Here is a 16638-nt window from a genome sequence, read left to right as displayed (position 1 = left end):
GTACAGTTTTACCAGAAATTATTGAGAAAATCTTTGTATTCTAATACTGATAATAGAATTTTAAAATTGTTGTTACATTATGTAATTTCTTTTCTGCAATAAGGGCTTGTTCTCTTGTGTTCAACATCGTGTAGGTCTACAGCAATGCATGAAGCTGTGGGTGATGCCTGCTATTGGTATAGTGTGGCGTCAAGCGGGACCACATAATACCACGAATGATGAATTTGGTTTGGTGTTTTATAGTCGATGTCTGCACTCATGTTTCCGCCACATTGCACGTGCATTACGTGGAAAACCTTTTTTCCGTATGCACTTTTCATGTATCGTTTTCATACACAGCAACCACGACATAATTAACGGGATGCAAACATTGTCTTCATGATAATTCTTGTCACAGTATATGGACATGAACTGCTGAAAACGCCTATGCGTTTTTATATATACAGTCACCAAATTTCCTTTTCGAGTCACCGTGTGTATTTATGAGTCGAATTCGTGTAACCGGTAATCAAATGATGACAACTATAACAGGGAATGGTCGGGAGCGACAGGTACTTCGAGTTATGCATAATATTCGAGACACCGGCAATCGACTCATCGGGATTTGACTGTATATATATATATGTTGTTGAAGAGTGTACTGTAGTCCATTTACATCACAAACATTTACATGATCGTTGGTTAAACAACTTTCTCTCTTCTTCATGCCAATGTCTGAAATTATAGTGACGCTTTTGTTGTGGACAAATGATTAACGGTCATGCCGTTTAAGACGATTTGCTGCTTTTAAGTGCATATTTATTTGTCATTTCGCCGGTATGATTTTGCTGCCAATTTACGACTGAAACTTACGTGACTTTTGTAATCAAGTCGAGGTTGAAGGACTAAGATCATATCGATGATAGGTAAACCATGTACCGCTTGACTAACGATGCCAGAGCAGACATTCGTCACCACTCGTCCCTTTACGCCACCTACAAGAAGAATCGGCCTGTCCCGGAATAACACGATTGGGTCACGAATGGACAGGTGGATATGACTTGTGTACTATGTATGTCATGTTGATTTTTCTATGATCATTATTGGTAGGTTTTTTATGCCCCCGCCACATATGTCCGTACGAAACAGGGAATGTACTCTATCCACTTCTCCACAAAAGACGCTCTGTGGAATTCAATGAACTTATACATGGGCTTTCTTGGGACTCTAATGGTGTGCATCTCATATTTTGTTTTTGTATTTTATTGTTTTTTGTAAGTTTAGAGACATTTGAACTCAGGTATATTTTGCTGAATTTCTCTATGATGATAGTGTAATAGGGGATGAAGTCTATCCACTTCTCCACAAAAACTGCTCAACAGAATTGAATGAACTTCTACATGTCTTTCGTAGGGACTCTAAAGGTGTGCATTTCATAATTGTTTTATGCAATTTCTTAATTTTGTCACTTTTACAGATGTTTGAACTTAGTTGAATTCTGTTCTATTCAGCCTGTTCGAAAGGTGTGCATCACATAGTAGCATAGATGTTTATTGAACTTGTTCGTGAATGTTGTTCAATTATTGATCTTTATATGATAATAGGTTGTGTTATCTAACCCCTCAACACATTGGTTTTTAGTATTTTCAAGTACTTCAGTGGGACCCTGAATGTGTGAACTCTTCCTACAGCAGCGGGGGCATCCGTGTCCCTGGACACAATTTTTTTTATGTTTGCTTATTGTGTTATCATGTAAACCGGTATTGTGTGTAATTAAGCATTGCTGGTGTACTATGAATAGATTCTTTTCAACTTTGGACAATTTGTTGTATAATCGATGTAACTGTACGAGTGGATTTGAGCTTTACCCTTTACTTCACGGGAAAGATTTCCGCCAGTAACCCCCGTTTTTTTCTCTCTTTTTATGCTTAGGAAAACATATTAATATTAAAGAAAGGGGCGCTTATTTATTTATTTATTTTATTTTATTTTTACTTCTTTTTTTTTTCTTTTTTTCTCTTTTTTTTGGGGGGGAGGATGGGTAAACGTTTAAAGGCCAAGGCAAAACACATTGGTTACACAACAGTCTCGTTTCCTGCTCTGCTGACTGGGTTCCGTCCTTTTGCGCAACTTAGTACAATGACCAGTCCAGAATTTTGAGACTAACTCATTGAACTGGATACATGAATTTTAATCAGTATTATTTTATATATCTAATCACTTGTATATTGCAACACTTCGCTCCTTGAAATCCTTGCAAACACGTCGTACATGGAAATCGTGAAAATCTCAAAACGAGGCTCGGCCACTAGAAAAGTTTGGCGGTCTGGTGCGGACTCGATATCAATCACAATGTATGTTACAAAATATATTTAAAAATCGCAAAGAACAAAAAACAGGTGTAACCAGTATGCCAGATGAATTGTGAATCATTATACGACCTCCTCAAACAGGGGCAGTCTGTGACGTCTTAGTTAACGACATGCTGCCTAAACCTCGACATAAAACATAGAAATACGATTTTATTAAACTTTAAAATTAAGATTGTAAATACCATTTTCTTATGAAACAAGGAATTGGAATTCGGTGTAACCATAGCTTTTGTAGTGTCTCTTTTCACTTTCACACGAGAAAATTCGGATCGGCTGAAAAGTAGGTCATTGTCTGCATTCTTTCGGTTCGTAGTGTCTCTCTTCCTTCCCATACCCGTCCATTTCTACTCCAACCTCACCTCCGCGACTAACATCCATTTTCTTTGATATCTGTTGTGCTGCTTCCGGACACTAGGGTGGAGATGATAAAGTATTAGCAAACAACTAATGATAAGGTGCGTATGAAACATTATATTTTGCAAATGTACATAACTAAGGCTGGAATCGAACCCGGACCGCTGGGGTGACAGTCCGCTGGTGTTACCTCTGCGCTACAGAAGACGATGAGGGTTGAAGTGAATATTATCGTTTTCACCTTATTTGTTATTTAATTAAGTGAGTGAGTGAGTGAATTTAGTTTTACGCCACACTTAGCAATATTCCAGCTATATGGCGGCGGTCTGTAAATAATCGAGTCTGGACCAGACAATCCACTAATCATTAGCATGAGCATCGATCTACGCAAATGGGAACCGATGACATGTGTCAACCAAGCCAGCGAGCCTGACCACCCGATCCCGTTCGTCGCCTCTTACGACAAGCATGGGTTACTGAAGGCTCATTCTAACCCGGACCTTCACGGGTTTTGTTTAATTAAGACTGGAATAATAAAGTCTTAATCAGCTTGTGCTGTGGCTGTGATCATGTGAGTAACGCATTAAAATGTGATTACATTCATTATTTGCTTGGTCTTTTACTATTGCTATTGTCGTAATCATACTGTGTCAGAGAGTTAAAAATCAGTTATCCATGAAACACTCAAACGATCGCGATTCAAGCGTGACTATTGTCTGTTTTGTCTGCTGCATGGCTTGTAAGTTTCGTTTTGCACGTGATATTGATTTTTGTGATCATGTATATAAATTGATGTGAGCGATTTAAGCACATGATGAGTGTGTGTGACTATGTCGACTCAGAGGAAGATTGATGAACCCCGCGATTTATTCGATAGTTATAGTGACTCTCCGATTTCATGTGCGCAAACAAAGTGTAGAGACACTTTCACTTCCTCTGATAGTGATGATTTATTCCTAAATCCATACCATGTGGATAATTTGCAGTTCGTAGATCCTGTTCCTAGCACTTCCATCCCTTCCAGGGGCGGCGGGGTAGCCTGATGGTTAAAGCGTTCGCTCGTCACGCCGAAGACCCGGGTTCGATTCCCCACATAGGTAAAATGTGTGAAGCTCATTTCTGGTGTCCCCCGCCGTGATATTGCTGGAATATTGCTAAAAGCGGCGTTAAACCAAACTCACTCACTCCATCCCTTCCACACTCCCGGATACTAGTGAGAGAAGTCAGAGTGGTGAAAACGTGTTCCTTTGTGCTTGAGAAGCGTCGGCTATAAAATACTGTCAAAAACGGTTTGCTGCCTATATCTGGTAAATGCCGTAACTGTTCTCAAACAATCAGCAAACTACAAAAAATATGTGACAATTTACATACATACCCCCAATACCGTTTCCAGTGTAACAAAAACAAATGTAAACAAAGTGGCCGCAATTGTGTACCATTAAGGAAGGGTACCTGGTTTGAGGCCAGCAATCTGAGTGTTCGCAAAACTTTACTCATACTTTTTTATTTCTCCAAAATGTTCCCCGTACTCACTATTGTTATGAGAGTGTGTATTTTGTAATTTGTAATAACATTGGTTAGGTGATAATAATTAGGAGTCTCAATGTTTAAAGTTTTGAGTGTTGGTTGTGGGTCACATTTTGGGTCATATGTTCAGTGGCAACAGTATTTTAGCGGCACGCCTTTATGATAGCGCTCCAGAATTACCTCCCTTGACCGGATGTTTATGTGTTGACATCGTCATGTCGTATGTTCAACACGTTTCGAGAAAGATCTAAGTGGTTAATGATCCAGCTATGCTTTCTGGAAAGTTCAAGAATCTGTGTCAGTATATATAAAGGCGGGCTGTTGTGTGGTGCGAGGCAAGGACTGACACAAGGACTAACACACGGAATTACACGGGACTTTCGATATCACTGGAGTTGCCCATCGTTGTTTGCCTTCGTCACAACGCCATCGTCTGACCCAGACACTTCGTGCCTGACTGCTTTCATTTGTAAACAAACTCCATTTACAATATCTGATCTCACTGTGATTACCAAGACTCTGGTGAGTTAATATTTTATATATGTGACCCATTACTTTAGATTTGTGACTCAATTGCATTGTATTAGAAATCTGTATTGTGATTCATTGTAGCTTGCTCATTGTTTGCTCAATATATTATTGAATATATATTGTTATATTTTGCTGGTTCAAAGGGGATTCTTAAACCTTTTGTCACGGCAATTATTTAACCGTAACAAAATGTGCCGAGGAAACTAAATTCCTGAGGAGGGTAAAGGTACCAGAAGAGAGACAATAGTTGATTACTACAATTATTGCCGAGAGATCTGCATTGGTCCGACCGAGGCCTCGGGTGTAACTCACAGTAACTAACTGCTCCGTTGAAATTGACGAGACCAAATTTGGCCGGAGAAAGTACAATCGTGGACGTCTGGTAGAGGGAAGATGAGTATTTGGGGGAATTTGTAGAGCAAGCAGAGAATTTTTCTTAGTGCCAGTCGAGCGGCGGGCCCAAACCTTACTCCCTATCATCGAATCGCATATAAAGAAGGGGAGTACAATCGTTTCTGACGAGTAGGCGGCCTATCGAGGGATTAGCGTTCTCGGCTACGAGCACGAGACTGTCAATCACTCCAAAAATTTCGTTGGTAAATATTTCCTTTCTCATTATAGACATATTAAATGTTTGATTAATTGTGACATTATAATGTCTGGTACATGAAATACATCATCCATTTCTTTCAGATCCAGAAAGCGGAGCTTGTACAAATCTCATTGAAAATCGCTGGTGGTGCGTGAAGCGTCAATTTCCCTCAACACATTCTACACGGACAAACTTAGGTCATCATTTAGCAGAATACATCTGGCGCACCTGCGTGGTTAAGAACCAACCAGCCTTTGAGACACTGATAGAGGCCATCAGAGAACAGTACAAGTTTTAATGGTGAGTATAATAATTAGTCGTGCCATTTGTAGCATGTATTTTTCTTGTAGCTCCTCTCGGAGCATGTTGCATGTGTACATTATATAGCGCTGATGAGAAGCTTCACTGCTGTATTATTTCAACTTCCGTCGGGCAATCACAGGTTCGGTACATTCGTCACCACTCGCCCCTTTCCGTAACCTCCGGCTTGTCCCGGAATAACACGAGTTGGTCACGAATGAGGTTCGGTACTCATTTTGTTCTAAATTTTTTTCTTGATTGTATTTCATTAGGTTCTTTATTGTGCTAATTACTTACCCTGAAAATGTTATTTTACCCCCCAAACAAACTGGCTTTATGCTATTTCAAGCTGGAGTTACGGGCGGAACTTTTACTATGGTTTGGTTGCTCTCCGCGGATTTCAACTTGTTGGTCTGTTTTCTCCAGGGTGTCACCCCCAGCAATCCCTCACACAACGCATCCTTCTCTTGTGGTGTGATGACGTCATTTGTCGTCTATGTATGTCCATGTCGGCTTGCGACATATTACACAAACCAACCTTAGCGCTACGATGATCGAGTCTATCCAAAAGTATCAGACATAAGATCATCTTAGCACTGCGATCATCGTAAGTCTATCCTAAAGTATCAGACATAAGATCACCTTAGCACTGCGATCATCGTAAGTCTATCCTAAAGTATCAGACATAAGATCATCTTAGCACTGCGATCATCGTAAGTCTATCCTAAACTATCAGACATAAGATCACTTTAGCACTGCGATCATCGTAAGTCTATCCTAAAGTATCAGACATAAGATCACCTTGGCGCTACGATCATCGTAAGTCTTTTCAAAAGTATCAGACTTAAGACCCCCTTATATAGCACTGCGATCATCGTAAGTCTATCCAAAAGTATCAGACGTAAGATCACCTTAGCGCTACGATCGCTCTGTTCAAGAAATAATTTCATGTTAGCTTCTAACATGTTGCTGAAAACAGACGACAAACAACAAACTACAAAAATCTTTCTGGTGAAGGACTTTAATTTGTTACCTAGCAACCGTCATATACACCGTCTCTGATAGGTGAACAAGTAATGACTCAGATATAAAATTCGCATATATTTGGGTTACCACATATATAATCATAATAAATGTCCCTTAAGAGCTGTTCATAATTTATTTTCTTTGAACTAAACAAGAAACTTGTACAGTGACTACTTTTGGTATATTATATAATTTGATATGATTATATAATTTGGTATGATTATAGAATGCTGGCTAAGCTAACAACTTCTTAACGTAAGGGTCCTCGCTGCTTTTGTTCTTCCCGAAAATAAAGTGCTGGGACATATCGGGGGAGTATCTACTGGCTGGGGGTCGACGCCCGTATTCCTCCGCCACCACCCGGATGTAGTGAGAAGCGTTGCCACAACATAGTCCCACGTACTGCACGCCCAGGGATTTGGCTTCTCGGGCAAATTCGGCGATTTCCGTTCGACTACACGTTTGGCCAGGAAGGTCTACCGGGAAAGCCCTCTGCCCTAAAAAGGATGTATTCAAGTAAAATAAATAAACTAACGGGCAAAAGAAACGATACCAAGACAAAAACACTGATAATACAAAACGATAAACAACCTTAGTGAAAAAGGACAGTGAATTTTAATAACACGTGCATGGGCAACATGCACTCATTTCATTGGAGTAGCAACAATAACAAGTCCATTGAGTCCCTGTGTAAAAGAAGGAATGAAGTCCAAATTATCAAATTGAATTTTGGTATCGTTTCTTTTGCCCGTTAGTTTATATAAAATTACTTAAGGAATTAATGGTGGATATTTTCACGAAATCACACAAAATACTATCAGCTGAAACTGAAAAAAAGCAATTTCAACTGTACAAATTATCAAAATATTTTCAGCATGAGACAATATATTTGTTCGATAAATATACATTATTCAATGATTGGTGCAGAACCAAACAAAAATTATTTCTCGATATGGCAAATATAGTTTTCATTTATTCCCTTGCAATTTATAAAGCGCTTGCCTTAACCGGCTACTGTTTATTCTAATACATGCCATGGAACGTTTATATGTAGATTACAAAACGAGTCGGTGTTGAATATGGAAAATATTTTTAACGCTTTCGTTCATGAATAAATCAAAACGTTTAAAAATATCTCGTTGGATTTTTTTCCATATTCAACATCCACGAACGTTTCGAGATCAGCTAGCCTGGACTCTGGATCCAGATCCTCAAAGCGTTCTTAGTGCTGCGCCATTAGTGGGCCTTCGATAAAATATACCGTTACGATAGCTCCTAACGTTACGAACACTCTGTGGCTCGGGACCCTGTTTCGAAGTGCTAGCCCACTGAGATACCGTGGATACCACACGTATACACAGTACACTGTTAATGTCCCAGTCCTTGTTTTATTCCCTTTAAGGTAGGTGAGGTGAGGTGAGGTGAGGTGAGGGTGAAATTGGGTTTAATGTCGTGCTTGAGAATATTTCGCTCATATGACGACGTGCATGCGTGTGTATGTGTATGTGCGGCTGCTTGTACTAGCCCAGACTTAAGCTGGTTTTATAGTGCTAGCTCACTGAGATATCATGCCGCAGTGAAGCATGAATACCCCACTCAGACATATTATACTGACTCCGAGCCGACCAGTCTTTGTTGTACTCATTAATGCCGAGCGCCAGGCAGGGACCAACAAGTACCATATTTTAACGTCTTTTGGTATGACGCGGTCGGGGATCGAACCCGCGACCTTCCGCTCTCCGGGCGGACGTTCTAACCACTACACCACGGAGGCGGTCGTTTAAGGTAGGCACACAGTAGGGCAGCAACAAGTTAAAACTGTTCTCGGATTCGATTCCCACTGGCGATATACACATCTCATTATAATTTATTATCATTTAGAATTAACTTTGAAAAAAAATAAATCAAAGAAACATAATTCATGCAAAGGACACAAGAAGGTCAGCGTTAGAATATGTCTTATGCAACCAATGCTTTATGAAGAGGTGACAAGTAAACAAACAAATATACACTCTTAATATTTGTCAGAAACAATGTTCTTTACCTGTAATTGGATCTTGGAGGGAAAGGAACGAAGGACGTTTAGTGCACGTGCTGTATGTGACCGGAAGTGCCACGATAGGCCCCTGGCAACAACAATGAACATTCAGATCTGAATCTCGCTGTCCGAGGCCATCCTGGCTCCTAAAACGATCATCATCATCATCATCTTCATCTTCATCATCATCATCATCACCATCACCATCGTCGTCTTCGTCGACAACATTATTATTTTTCTTTACAGATTAAGATGAAAAATGCAGCAGAGAGGGTTTAGGTGATCCTGGCACAGTCAGGCTGGTAAAGCTCATCATCAGCTTAGGGCCCATGCCCCCTCTACACGCAGCCCAGACAGCGAATGGGACTTCTCCCAAGAAAAGCTGCGTAGTCGAACCCACCATGAACTTTCCGGAGGACATGTAGACTCCCCAACACTGCAGCCTTCTGCATTACCCAGAGTGTCAGAAGGACTGTGCTCCCGGAGGAGAACCCGGGCACTCTCCTGATCTGCACATTATTATTATTGTTATTTTTATTGACACGTTGCTACGTGTTTCAGTTATGATAGCTTTCAGTATTGCCACCCATGGTTCATTTGGTTATGAAACTCACAAGACATCCTCGGGCTGAAAACGATCACCATCAGCATCATGATCATCATCCTCAGCATCACCAGCATCATGATCAACATCATCGTCGTCGAAATCATAACTATCATTGTTATTGTAAATTATTAACATGTGTTTCAACTATGATACCTTTTAGGATTGCCACTTATGGCTAATAAAGATCTACCTTGCAGGCCTGTCTGATCTCTTTGAGAAGAGGCAGCATTGTCTTGGGACCACGCCCACAGTTTAATCCAACTGCCGCCGCCCCTGCTTCCTCTAGCTTGCGGCAGGCGACGCCAAACGCCGAACCGTCTGAAGTTTGGTCTTTCTCCAAGGGGACAAAACTGATCGCTGCAGGAAGTCCTGAAGAATGGAAATCGTATGTTGAAAGCCATGACGTTGTGAATATATGTTTATGAATAGAATTTCAATCAAGTCTGAAGACCCGTCAAGATCCATGTTAGACCTGCTCCACAGCGATCCATGATTGTGGTAAGAGGCAACTAACGGGATCGAATGATGAGACTCGCTGACACGTCGTCGTATCCCAACTGCGTAGATTATCTCGGGATGTCAATCGCTGGGTTGACTGGCCCAGACTAGATAATATTATTATTTTTTATTATAGGATATTTATATAGGGCACACAACCACGCAACTAGTAAATGCTCAATGCGCTGTTCTTTATATCCAGACCACCGCCATACACCTAGAATATAGGTGCGTTGTTGAACAATACAAACACGCACGCACGCACGCACGCACACACGCACACACGCACGCACGCACACATACACACACAATTGGTCTGAAGCATGAATATCCAGCATATTCAGGAGCAATTCTTCATGCTCACCTTTTCCATATTTGTTAATGCATTCAAGGGCGAGCATGGCCTCCCCAAACTCATTGAAGGTTTCACCAACAATGTAGTCCGCACCTTCCTCCACCGCCCACTCGATTTGTTCCTGAGAAAAGAATCAGTGACAGTGTTCGGTAAACGACGCTTTGAACAGTGCTCGCTTTACTATTGGAACGCGCTGTAACAAAAGCGTGGCAAAGGAATCGCAAACTATAGCCGTTAAGCTTTATTTGTATATTACACTGAGAAATATGCACAACTCGTGCGTTTCATGGGCGGAGAAAATAGGTTATCCTGTAAACAAACAACGCCCTGTAGTATTTCAATGGCAGATCGGCGATATGTCATATTTTCACACACCTCAAATACACACTAACATTTTTTTTAAATTATAAAACTATTACTGTTACTTGCAAACACCTTTCACCTGATGGTATATTCCCCTCATAAAATTGAAGGTGTATGTGAAGATGTTTTGAACACTAACTAGAAACACTCAAACAACGCCCTGTAGTATTTCAATGGCAGATCGGCGATATGTCATATTTTTACACACCTTAAATACACACTAACAAATTTTTAAATTATAAAACTATCACTATTACTTGCAAACACCTTTAACCTGATGGTATATTCCCTCATAAAATTGAAGGTGTATGTGAAGATGTTTTTGAACACTAACTAGAAACACTCAAACAACGCCCTGTAGTATTTCAATGGCAGATCGGCGATATGTCATATTTTCACACACCTCAAATACACCCTAACAAAAATTTTTTAGTTATGAAAATATCACTTTTACTTGCAAACACCTTTTAACAAAAGGTATATTTCCCTTCTCAAAATTAAACGAATATGTGAAAGAAGTTTTTAGCGATATAAGTTAGTCTTTCTTCGCTGTGTACTGAGAATTGAAGCCAGTGAGCTACAACATGCCCACTTGAAACTTTACTACAAAGCTACTGTACTTATACTGACACTAATAACAAGTATTTGACTTAAAATGAAGTGACAGAAAAGGTAACTTATCTTCTACATGTAGGTTTTCAGTTGTCACAACACTCAGCGTATGTAATCAGCTGTTGAAAATAAACCGGGCTCAATCTTAAAAACTACGCTGCCGCCATATTGGCTGCACTGGTCACGTGACGAGCCGAGGCATAGCTTAGGAGCTTTCCGAGGAGTGACCACTCTAGTCCAGTCAATCTACGATTTAACCTCAAACAAATTGCAAAAGAATTTATTTTGCGATAAATATGTTCATTGGCATTGTCTAAATGACATATAAAAAGTCTAATAAAATCTAAAGAGGGGAAACAATAAAAATAGTTAAAATATTTTAATCCATTTACCGAACCCGAATTTGACCCGTTCGGGCCGCCATGGGGAAAAAGGGAGACAACTCTGTTTGATTGACGGCAAACAAGCTAAATCGAGACGTCAAAAGAAGTTCATAAACATGCGTGTTTGCTGTTTTCAAGTCAACTATCCAATCTGGTAAGTTATTTTATACATTATTTGTGCATTGTCTTCGCTTATGATCCAAAGATATGGCATGATTTTACAAATGCAACAAGTAATCTACTTGACGGCACCGGCAACATTTGCCTTGAAATGGTAGACATTTTAACTCCCGTTTTCAATCATCGAAGTAAGAAACTTAACTACCATTAAGTATTATTTTAAAACGTGTTATTCGTGTACGTTTTATCGAAAAGATATGCTTGATGTCTAAATTAAGATTAAAATGGCATGAAATGCAACGTCACTCTGTCAGGAAAAAAAAACCTATGGAAACCCAGAAGGGCCATGCTGATGACATGACTTCAACAGACTTGACCAAGAATAAGTGAATTTATAAGATAACAGGGTTTTTAAACATTATTTTTCCTTAATATTTAAGTAAATTTAATTTTAGAAATGATTTTTTTGCCAGAAACTGGTCTAAATGAGGTTAAAAAGACATTTTAAGATTACATTGAAAATTTAATAGAGACCAAAGAGGAAAAACTTCATGAAATGTAAGCTCATTAAATTCATTAAAAGTGAAACTGTCAAGTGTACAGTTTCCTTATTAATTCATAGCATATTGTCGTGTATAAAGCTGTGTTTTATTTTGAAGATATTAAGAAATTAGCTAATTAGAAAATCTGTCATTACCAATTAAATGCTAAATCCTTCTTACTGTTCCTCACACGTTTATATCAGTCTGTAAAATGGGAAACACCACTAACTGTTGAAAGAATCACTTTATAAGTTTCATAAACTTTTAACTTTTTGTCAGCTTTTCCTATTTATTGTGAATTTAATTACATTAGAAATAAAAATGTTGATCTTTCAGTGATCAGGTGGAAATTATAGGGTTACTATTTTACTGTGTTACAGATAATGGATCACTGCTTTTATCTGCAAGAAGAAAACAAATGACCTAGATGGTGTAAAAATAGGCGTTAAAGGCAGTCTGGGGATAAATACCGCCAGCAGTCAAAGAAATGACTATGTCAGAACTCTGCCAGGTGATGTTGTACACAAGGAATGCAGACGCAAATATTGTAACCCTCACATCATCAAACATGATCTTGCTCAACGTGCCGCAGAGGTAGAGTCCAGAGCATTGCGGTCAAGTCAGCCTAAATTTCTCTATAGAGAGAACTGTCTTTTTTGTGGACAATTTGCCAAGAACACTAATAGAAAGAGGGGAAGTGATGTGTATCCTGTCAGGACGAAGGATTTCCAAGACACAATAATTTCAGTCTGCAAGGAACGAGATGATGAATGGGCAGAGAAAGTGTTAATTAGGGTAGAAGTTGCTCAAGACCTCCACGCTGCTGATGCTGTTTGTCATCAATCATGCAATGTAAATTTCAGGACAAAGAAAAAAATTCCAGTACTTCATCAAAGTAGAGACAAAGCAAGAAGACAGTCGGGTGGGAGACCTCCAAACAATGACCAAAATGAAGCCTTTCTAAAACTGACTGAATACTTGATCGAAAATGATGATGAACAATTAACTGTTCCTAATCTTGTTGAAAAGATGAAGACTTTCAGTTGTGAAGAGGAATATAGTTCTGTATATGAAGAAAAAACTGAAAGACCATTTCGGAGACTCCATCATTTTCACAGAACTAAATGGAAAGGCAAATGTTGTGACCTTCAGACATACAGCGTCGTCAATACTCCAGGAATTTTACCAAGATCCTAAACTGCAGGACACAGATAGAGAGAAGATGAGACTCATTGAGACTCCCCCTTATAGAGTCTCCCTGCTTTAATATTCGAACGCGCTGTAACAAAAGCGTGGCGAAGGAATCGCAAACTATAGCCGTTAAGCTTTAATTGTATATTTAACTGAGAAATATGCACAACTCGTGCGTTTCATGGGCGGAGAAAATAGGTTATCCTGTAAATTTTACAGCATTGTCGTCGCCATGTTGTTTATGTAAAAATTATGGCAGCGTAATCACTAAAACGAAATATGCGAATCATGGACACAAGCTATTAATGTATTTCAGCATTAAAATATATATAATTTACATTTATGTACGTGACAGCTGTATCTGGTAATTAATTAACCTGGATTATTTAACCAGTCATGTTACAGTCCTTTATCGGTTTTTCCTCCAAGACTAATTATCCGACTGACTTACCATTGCTAATACATTATGAGAGTTGACAAAATCTCGGGATACATGTAATATAGCACAATTCCACAACTACACTTTTCCTTTGTGATGCTGTTTCAGCGATCCCCGTATGCTCAGGCGCGGTGGGGTAGCCTAGTGGTTAAAGCGTTCGCTCGTCAGCCGAAGACCCAGTTCGATTCCCCATATGGGTACAATGTGTGAAGCCCATTTCAACTCACTAACTCACCTTGTATGGTAGAAAACATACAATCACTTTATCGGTGTCTCATTGATTGATTGATTGAGTTAAGCTTCAGAATGTGCAAACGCTCACTTTAAACATGGCTTCCGTTTTCCCAATGGCTTAGTAACTGGTAAAACTCTACTCGAGGACTTTACAGAAATGATCACTTAGACTTTGCTAAGGATGGCAATTACTGAATACTGTCAATATTCGCAAGTTTGAAATGTTGTATGTTTGAACTACCGTCCGAAATAGAAGAGATTCACAGGCACTCACTTTAAACATGGATTCCGTCGTCTCAATTGCTTCTTTGTTATCCTTTCTGTACACCGTCGTGTTGCAGAGATTTCCCGCCATCAACGTCCCTGTGTCGTCTGCCACCTGTCTCGCGATCCGCAACGCGTCCCTGTTTAACTTCTCAATTTCATTTTCACGGCCGATAACTCTGAGCTTCTCTCGGTGACCGTAGTACTGTGACATGAGAAAGACATGCACTTTGAAAAATATATTTTAAAAAAAAGTAGAAATAGTAGACTTTTAGTAAGAAATAGATAATTGTTCGCTGCCCTAAAAATATACCCTGTCTGTCAGTCAGTCACGTTAACCTGTAAATAATCAGGTCGGGTATCCGATCTAACTCTACTGGACACGATTCGACCAAAGCGATCAACCGACCAATGTGATCAACCGACCAATGAACATCTTCGCCCTGTGCGATATGGAATATTTGAGATCTATCCTGCTTCTCTAGCGACACGTATGGGAACATATCTCATACCTATTCTACGTCTCTTGTGACACACATGGACATGACATGTTGAGTTTAAACTTAAGACCACCATCCCCTCACCCACCCACCCCCCACACACACCAAAAACAATAGAATAAATAAATAAATGAATGAATAAATGAATAAATAAATAAATAAATAAATAAATAAATAAATAAATAAATAAATAAATAAATAAATAAATAAATATATAAACGTTTATGAGTTAGAAACTTATCGTCTTTGTGTGACCAGTTCAATTCAGCTGAATCACATCATTTATTGTTAACAGTTGACAGGTTGTCAACACTAATAGATTTAAACTGTATACAAAATTTTACCGTAAATGCCAAACAAACGTCACTTCCGGCATTGACAAACTCTTCGTGGAGACCTTTCACGAGATCCGGTCTTTCAATGACGACTTCCGGTACAAATGCTCCGGCTTTGAGCAAACCTCTTCTCTCAAATTCAAACACATATCCTTCCGCCACAACAACATCCTCTTTGTCTTGCAGACGCTGAAGCAGACCTTTGAAAACGAAGTTGCTGATTCATTATTCAGAAGTGTAATAGCGTTGTGCTTGTGGCGGGGCGGGGCGCAGAGTTCATGGAAAAAACGATGTACATGTAAATAGGTACTGATAAAAATGCGCTGACGGAACGCTAATATTTCGCTAATATATAGCAGTTGTTTCGTAAATAGTATTGTAGACGTAAATAGTCAATATATATTTATATGTTCCTTTACTTTTTACCATCAGCATATCTTCACCTATGAAACGTGTCACGTGACATGCGATAACGCAGATATACTGACAGCTGATTCCATACCGAGGCCCTGCTTATCAGAAACACTGACAGATGTTTGTGATCTGATATATGAATGCATTAGTGAGTGAGTTTAGTTTTACGCCACACTTAGCAATATTCCAGCTATATGGCGGTGGTCTGTAAATAATCAAATCTGGACCAGACAAAACAGCGATCAACAGCATGAGCATCGTTCTACGCAATTGGGAACCGATGACATGTGTCAACCAAGTTGGTGAGCCTGACCACCCGATCCCGTTAGTCGCCTCACACGACAAGCATGGGTTACTGAATAAATTAAATACATACGAAATCCTTCATAATGCAAGTAATCAACCAAAATTTCTTTGTGTTATTTCCAAATCATTTCGTGGAATATATTTAGTAGTGACAAAATTGCTGACAACCATTTTTCTAGATAATGTTCACGCACCAGAGTCTGTGGTTCGCTTAAAAGACTCACGATCAGTGAAGATCTGGGTTAGAATTGGTCTTCAGCAACCCATGCATGTAACTGGTAAGAGGCGACTAACGGGATCGGGCTGCAAGGTTCATTGACACACGTCATCGTATCCCAATTGCGTAGATACTCGTGACTCGATTATTAACAGACCGCCGCCATATAGCTGGAATATTGCTGAGCGCGGCGTTAAACAACAAACAAACAAACAAACAAACAAAGAGACCAACGCTGGGTCTTTGAAAATTCTACAAACAAATTACTTGAGCCAGTGAGATTGGTGGTTAAGGCTAGTTCTATTCAAGGCGTTAGCTTCGAAGAAAAGGTTGGACAGAACAGAAATATGGTTCAGGGACAATGTGATAAAATACACTATAACGATTGGACCAGATGACAGAATATATTGCTCTTTACCGTAACGACAAACTCACCTTTCACTGGCATGACGTATTGTCGTCGGTGCTGTTGGTAGAATCAGTGGTTGATGAGGTTGCTCCGTCGGCTCCTCTGCGCAAACTGAACCGCAGACACACGG

General features: G+C 39.6%; 1 protein-coding gene across 1 annotated transcript; it reads right to left on the bottom strand.

Moving 5' to 3' along the window:
• Positions 1–6666: 6666 nt before the first annotated feature.
• LOC124262608 (betaine--homocysteine S-methyltransferase 1-like) lies at positions 6667–16638 on the bottom strand. The gene is made up of 7 exons (XM_046697114.1): positions 16535–16638; positions 15172–15362; positions 14338–14532; positions 10189–10300; positions 9517–9695; positions 8726–8807; positions 6667–7178 (listed from the first exon to the last, which is right to left on the bottom strand). The coding sequence occupies exons 1-7, from the start codon at positions 16545–16547 to the stop codon at positions 6916–6918; spliced, it is 1035 nt and encodes a 344-aa protein (XP_046553070.1). The 5' UTR covers positions 16548–16638; the 3' UTR covers positions 6667–6915.

Source organism: Haliotis rubra, unplaced genomic scaffold (assembly GCF_003918875.1).
Source record: "Haliotis rubra isolate DU_JTF1 unplaced genomic scaffold, ASM391887v1 Scf847, whole genome shotgun sequence".
In the NCBI taxonomy this organism is placed as follows: Eukaryota; Metazoa; Mollusca; class Gastropoda; order Lepetellida; family Haliotidae; genus Haliotis; species Haliotis rubra.
This window is presented reverse-complemented; position numbering and strand designations above follow the sequence as displayed.